Source organism: Coffea eugenioides, chromosome 1 (genome assembly GCF_003713205.1).
Source record: "Coffea eugenioides isolate CCC68of chromosome 1, Ceug_1.0, whole genome shotgun sequence".
NCBI lineage: Eukaryota > Viridiplantae > Streptophyta > Magnoliopsida > Gentianales > Rubiaceae > Coffea > Coffea eugenioides.
The window spans coordinates 44,717,497-44,724,915 of record NC_040035.1 but is presented as its reverse complement, the minus strand read 5'-3'; the positions used below and the strand labels follow the sequence as shown (position 1 = coordinate 44,724,915).

The window sequence follows — 7,419 nt, the reverse complement described above, 5'->3', positions numbered from 1 at the left end:
GATGCGTCCACGCATAGCAGTGTTACTCTATCTTCGATCTATTCCTGGCTGCTTTACCAAGCAGTTCCATCGTGGGGCTAAGTTTGGATCAAATATTGGAGAAGTTTTTTGTACTACATGTTAACTGAGCCAATAATGAAGTAAATTGGCATGTAATGGTTTGTGAAGTGGCTAAATGGTGAACTACTTGGCAACTTTGTAATATGTAAACACCCTGTACGTCTTTGGCCGTCAATTCATGTTTAGTTCACACGTCCACAGGGTGATGCGTCAAGCCTACAACAAATATACAATCTCTAGGGATAATTTCACAAACCTCCCCTAAAGTTTTTAATAATTGCAAAGAGCTCCCCTCAAGTTTTAAAAATTACATATACCTGCCATATTTTACTATCTGTATAACAATATTGGTTCAACAAGTTAGATTTTCTCTCAAAAATCCTAAGTTGTCTTTTTCCACAAAACTAAGAAAGAAAAACAAAGTATATTTAATCATTTTCTTCTACACTTTACACAAATCGACAAATTGAATCTCTGGCAATCATTCAATCGTAAGTTCCAAATCTAAGTAACTATCCAAAAGATCTTAAATTACATGTACAATTTCGATGCTTGCCATGCGAAAAAATAAAAATAAAAATACAAAAAATACATACACACGTTATTGACAATCAATTTTATGCCCCAAAATTAAATTTTAATACCCAAATACCTTTTCAATATAAGCTCATCTAATCTAAAACCACCATTACAACACTTTTATGACCTTAAAAATATTAATATCTCAAAAGTAGAAAATAAATTCTACATCTATAATAAAACCATGACAAAAAATTTCTCATCCAATGAAAGAAATCCTCGTGCAATTACTGACATTTTACAAAAAAATTTCTTGACAATAAGCAAACTATGACAAATTTCATATTTTTGGTTCTTCTCTATTATCAATTTTATTATTTATTTCTCTATTACTGTGAGTCTCTTCATTTCCTTATAGTTTGACACATAATCTACACCTTCTGTCAATTTTATAATTTCAATTTGCTAATATTCATAAAATTAAAGATAATAAAAAAGGGTATAATAGTATATTAACTAGAAAAGAAAGGACCAAAAATAGATGAGATGGAAATATAGAATTTTGTTTGGGTTTTGTAAATCTATTGCTTTAAATTGAGAATTGTTTATCAAGTGAAGGGCATTTTAGGTACTTTACTATGCCAGTGAGGTTAGTGTAATTTCTTAAACCTAAGGGGAACCAGGTGAAATTTTTTTGAAACCTCAAGGGAGGTTTCTGAAATTATCCCTAATTTTTATGAGCTTATAGGTACAGCATCACATAAGGCAGTGTCAGCCGTGACGGAGCCAGGATTTTTTCCTGGGGGGGCCAAAATTTTTCGAACAAAATTACCTTAATATGTTATGTTCAAAATAATTTTTATTTATTTAAATATATGACATCTTAAAATATCAAATATTAACTTTAATTATAAGGGTATGTCTATTTCATAAATATGTAACATAGTCATAACTAAAATTAAGACAATAAATAACCTTTGATTAAATATCTTATAACATCACAAATCACCTAAGTTGCACATTATGAGAAGATGCTCCAATGTGTCAGTGCAAAAACAAAAATATAACTATGCAATATAAATATAACTATTTTCAATTAAAAAAAGAAAAAAGTTATGTTAGCATACCATGAAATTTCATCTTCTTTTATTAAAAGTAAATTGAGATTTACGTTCTTTTATGGAACTAAATTCATGTATAATTGAATCAATGCTAAATTTTCGAACAATTTCCTTTTTTTATGTACATAGTGAGACAATCATTCAAGAAATTATCTTTTATTTTGTTTTGGAGCTTTGTTTTGATTATTTTCATAATTGAAAATATCCATTCTAATGACTATAGAACAGAGCCAGGATTTTTTCCTTGGGAGGGGGGTCAAATTTTTCTGCACAAAATTATCTTAATATGTTATATTCAAATTAATTTTCATCTATTTAAGTATATGACATCTTAAAATATCAAATATTAATTTTAATTATAAAGGTATGTCTATTTCATAAACATGCAGTATAGTCATAACAAAAAATAGGATAAGAAATAATTTTTGATTAAATATCTTATAACATCACAAACTACCCAAATTGTATATTATGAGAAAATGCTCCAATATGTCACTTGTGCAAAAACAAAAATATAACTATGCAATATAAATATAACTATTTTTAATTAATAAAAGATAAAAGTTATGTTAGCATATCTTGTATTTCAACCTCTTTTCTTAAAAGTAAACTGAGCTTTACGTTCTTTCATAGAACTAAATTCATCTATAATTGAATCAGTACTAAATTTTTGAACAACTTCCTTTTTTTATATATACATTGTTAGACAATCATTCAAGAAATTATCTTTTATTTTGTTTTGAATCTTTGTTTTGATTATATTCATAATTGAAAATGCCCGTTCTATATTTGCAGTTAACATAGGAAGAGTGAAAACAAATATAATCAATCTGTCAACAACAGGATAGATCACTCAATTTATTGTCTTCACCAAGCCTTCAAGTAATTATTTATATATTTTGTATATGGGTCAACAAGAGTATATATCACTAATTTTAAATTTTTTATCAATTAGGCTAAGTTGTATGTTTGTATATGGACCAATAAAGTAATTATTTTTGTTTTAGCCCATTGATAATTATGAATTGAGTCTTTTATTATAATATATCAAATTGGATCAATTTACTATGAATTATCAAATTATATGTTTAATTTTTTGAATGTTAAATAATTAGCACAATAAAAAATAAATAACTTTTTTTGAAGAAAAAATTAAATCAAAGTTGGTTAATTCATACACACACATGGGGGGAGGGATGGGTTGGGTGGTACGGGGGGAGGGAGTGTAAGCAAGAGGTCTCTGGTTCGAGTCCTCCTGCTTACACTAAAAAAAATAAAAATACACAGACACAAATATATATATATATAAACTTTCATAATATAAACTAAAATTGTAAAAAATTAGGGGACCAACTTTATGTTATACATATACTTACATATTATGAATTAAAATTTTCAAAACTAAGGGTCCCTTGGCTCCGTCATTGTGTGTCAGGTCAATGTAGTACGTTCTTGATTGATTCATATACCCGAACGCCTTTTTTCTTCCCCTGTTTCCCTGGACCTTGAACTTTTTTCTTTTTTTTTTTTCTTTTTTTTGGTTGGATTGCGGCAGCTAAAACATTCGTCAAGACAATATTCTTTGGTTCTTGCCAACCGAGCACCAAAGGAAAATTTTTAAGAATCTCAACTCAACATTCCAGTTAGAGGTGGCAATTTGTCCCAAGTCCCAATGGGTTACCCATGTCCAAGAGGACTTTGGGCGGGATGGGCACTGAAATTTGACATTGGGTTTAAAATGGGACAAATCCCAATTGTACCCATTAATTGATGGGAAATTTTGGAAAATACTTGGGTACCCATTGGGCTCAAATAGCAAGGGCTCCGTTTGGATTAGCTGTTTTTGGGTGGTGTTTTTGAAATATTTTATTGTAACAGTGTATATGAAAAATTTTTACTATAAAATTTTTTGAAATATTTGATATACTAATATGGATGGGATGTTTTTTCACTTATTGTATATTACTGTAATATTGTATTTGAAAAACTTATTTTTTGAAAAAATAGTCATTCCAAACAGAGTCTTATATTCAAAAATTATCTTTAACAATTTTTATAGTCATACCAGCGAATATAATCTAGTAGTCTTCCTAGTCATTATCCACAAGAATTTTCAGCATTTCAGTAAGTTTAGACCTGTCATCCTTAGACAATGATGAGGATAAATATTCAATACCCTAAGTAACTTGGCCATCTTGATATATGTTGGCATATGGATGTATATCTATCTTTTCCTTTATTTGTTAATCCAATTTTTGGTAGGAATCCTGAGTATAAAGCACTTGCATGTTTATTTAATTAAACTAAAAGAAATTTAATAAATAAAAAATATTAAAATTATATAAAAAATAAAAAATGAATTAAAGGAAAAAAATATGTAGAAAATAGATTTGGGTATTGGGCGGGATCAATCTAAACCCATCCCAAAGTGATCCCGTCCAAGTTAGTCCCAAAACACATATGGATAAGGTTGATTCCAAACCCATATAACTCGATTCCAACTCAAACCCAAGCAAATCCCGTCCATCCCGCCCATTTTGCCGCCTCTAATTCCAGTATACAAACTCATTTAATCTTCAAACTCAACTGGTGTCAGAGCTTTGTTGTATTACTGCCTTCTTTTTACTCTGTCGGGGAAATATGCAAAGGTTACTGACGATCTAATAACGTGAAGCAAGTAAAGTCGAGAAAATGAGGTGTGATGTTCTCCGTGAAACAAAAAACACGATGGAAATTTCGGCAGCAAAAGTAAAAGCTCAATTTACGAGGCAATAAGACTAATCATTACATTCCATTCTCTTTATCGCCAGTGAATTCCTATTATGTCCTGCTGTCAAATTATAATGTAAGAGCTTGAACACCGAGATCAAGTCCATCCTTGATAGCTGCTTCATTTGCAGGGCCTGTTAAGGGTGGAATATATGAAGGAAACCGCGAAAATGCAGCGCTGGGTGGTTGAGCTACAGCAGGGCCACGAGTATATTTTGCAGCTGTAGTCGGAGAAGGGGCAAACTTTTGATTCGAGAAGTTCCAGATGGGGAGAAATGAGACATTTGGCGGCGGCGTGCAAGCTGGAAGCCCCTGCCCATGATCGCGAACACCAAACTGCATAAAAAATAATGAATCAAGCCAAGAAAACTTAAATATTGTAGCTAATCAGAAGGTCATCCAAAATACCGCTCTTAATTGTAAAACGTATGTGGCTTCACATTCATAAATCTGTCGAAAAATTTGGTGACTTTTAAGGAAACATGCATGGTAGAGTTACAAAACCTGCTATCCTTCGACATACATTCACTAAAATTGATAGCAACAAAACCTTTCTGATTACCATGTATCGTGGACGGTGCAAGTCAGAAACAGCATGACTTGTAGCCCTGGGTGAAAGTGGGGGTCTTTCACAGGTTTTAACCTGCGCTGCGGTGGTTGCCTGGAAAACGATGAAAAGATAATGCATTTAAGTACCATGAAGTAATTACATGTTTGTCTATTAAAAATCCATTCCACAAAGGTAGATCGTCTGTAATCTGCTAGTATTTACTTGTTAGGCTGATCTCAAACACTTACAACTTGGCAGTGGTATCATATCACTACAAAATGGAGGGAAATGTATACTTCTATATCGACATTTCCTGACCAACTCAATTACCTGTGGTGAAATAGGAGCATCATGGGAGTTTGAAGCAGAGGGCAGTTTAGAAGTTGAAGCCTGCGAACATGCGCGTGCAAATCAAAACTATCAAGTGCTATCAATTGTGTGTATAATAATAGTAACGTATCCCCACCTCAAAAGACCAAAAAAAAAAAAAAAAAAAAGAGGAGGGAAAGATGAAAATTCTGGCACAGGATGAAGTCCCACCATTTCGTCGAGAGGTATGTCGAACACGCTTGATCGGCGTTTCTTCCTTTCGGTTGCTGTCATCAATCTGAGAAAGTACTTCTGTGCATGGCTAGCCACTTGAGTTGGAGTCCTGCTGTGGACAAAGTTTTTCGAAATTCCCTTCCAGTCGCCTTTCCCAAGCTTTTCCAATCCGAGTAGGAAAGATCGGTGTTCTTCCTCGGACCAAGGCTTTCCTGATGGACAGATTGAATGAGTTTTAATCATCCAGAAATTTTGACAAATTAACTTTTGATCCTTCAAGATAGAAGACCCTGTAGTCTGTACTAATTAATTTGTCCAACAGCCAACAAGACCACTTATCTGTTCCTTATTTTCCCAATTCAAGTGCAACATCGAGTACCTTCAAATCCTTCATCTCACTGTCATGCATGGGAGCCACGATTTTTCAATAATGTGGTTTACTACATCTCCCAACAGGATGAGTAGATTACACTAACATGAAAAGAATATATACATCTGGGAAACGATATTCTCCAATAAGCAAACCAAATTCATCATCCACCATTCTACCTCGGATGTTGCCAAGAAAACCAAGTGAAAACTGATGTACATGAATTTCGTAGAGCACTAGAAAAAAATTGTAAGTGGAGTGTTTTTGTCTAGAAGTTTTAACATTGAAAAGACAATCAAAGGATACCAATCAAAAGTGATAAAATATAAACAGCACTCAAACTGGAAGCAACAAGATATTGTTAACTTTCTCAACTCAAACCCGGCCAAGAATAAAGAGGCGGGCGGGTGACATAGATTCTCACTTTCTGTTATTGGGCAGAAATAGATTAAATACACGATGGTTCAAGATAAAGTCAAAAGCTTAATAGAGAATAGATCATCAAATCGTTTAAAACAGAAAATAAGCCACGATGGTGATCCATATATATTGCACGATCCTGTCAGGAAATTTGATCGTTCGAATACAGATCAAGACTGTAAAACACATGGTAGTATTCTTGATGTATATATCTGGAGATAACAAACCTTTCCTTCTTTCGTGGGCAGTTTTGGCTCCAGATGACTCGTGAATGAGGCCATCAGAGACATAACCATCAGCATCATCGGGCACGTTGCATTCACCATTGCATGTCTCTAAATTTCCCATGCTTTTGCTCTTTCTAATCGATTCATTTTGCCGGTTTGCATAATCATCTTCCACCACATTGATTTTTACTCCAAATAATTTGATCCCTTTGCCATTGCATGTTCTGGAGCAGTTTCCATTGTGCCCACAATGGGAACATTTCCTCAACGACGCTTTAACCATTCCCCCGACCCTCTTTTTCTCTCTACAATTGTATGATGGCTTTATTTATATTACCACAAAAACTGTGCTGATAAGTGATCGGAGACGAAGAAGATGTCCCATAGAACCAGGTTTCTTTTTGGTTGGGTACAAGACTATCAGATTCCTAGCTAAATGCTAACACGAGACTAGGCAAAAATAAGCCAGTCCATTTCGGTGCTTCAAGGACGAAGTACTCTGGTCTTAAATTTATAATAGGGAAAATTATACTTTACCCCCTGTGATAAAGCTGATTTTTACATAACCCCCCTCTAATTTTACAAGCTATATAAATCTCTCGTAGTTTGGATTTAGTGTGAACCTCATAACCCCCCTCATTAGTTTTACTAATCTCGGCATTATCGTTACTCGTCTCTAGATCATTTCCATTTTCAGTTGACATACAATCAAAATGAAAGCATTTAGCTTGTATATAACATACATCAATTTTAATTTTCTAGAAAATTCAGTGTTAACCTCACTGAGCAATTAATTATCTAATAATCATTACAATTTTCTAAAATACAACTAATTAAAAA

At 33.1% G+C, this 7,419-nt stretch overlaps 1 protein-coding gene across 1 annotated transcript; it reads right to left on the bottom strand.

The window, feature by feature from the left end:
• Window positions 1–4,538: 4,538 nt before the first annotated feature.
• Window positions 4,539–6,862, bottom strand: LOC113773403 (probable transcription factor At5g61620). The gene is made up of 5 exons (XM_027318047.1): window positions 6,580–6,862; window positions 5,560–5,774; window positions 5,350–5,409; window positions 5,032–5,130; window positions 4,539–4,805 (listed from the first exon to the last, which is right to left on the bottom strand). Exons 1-5 carry the CDS (start codon window positions 6,860–6,862, stop codon window positions 4,539–4,541), a joined length of 924 nt encoding a protein of 307 aa, XP_027173848.1.
• Window positions 6,863–7,419: the final 557 nt, after the last annotated feature.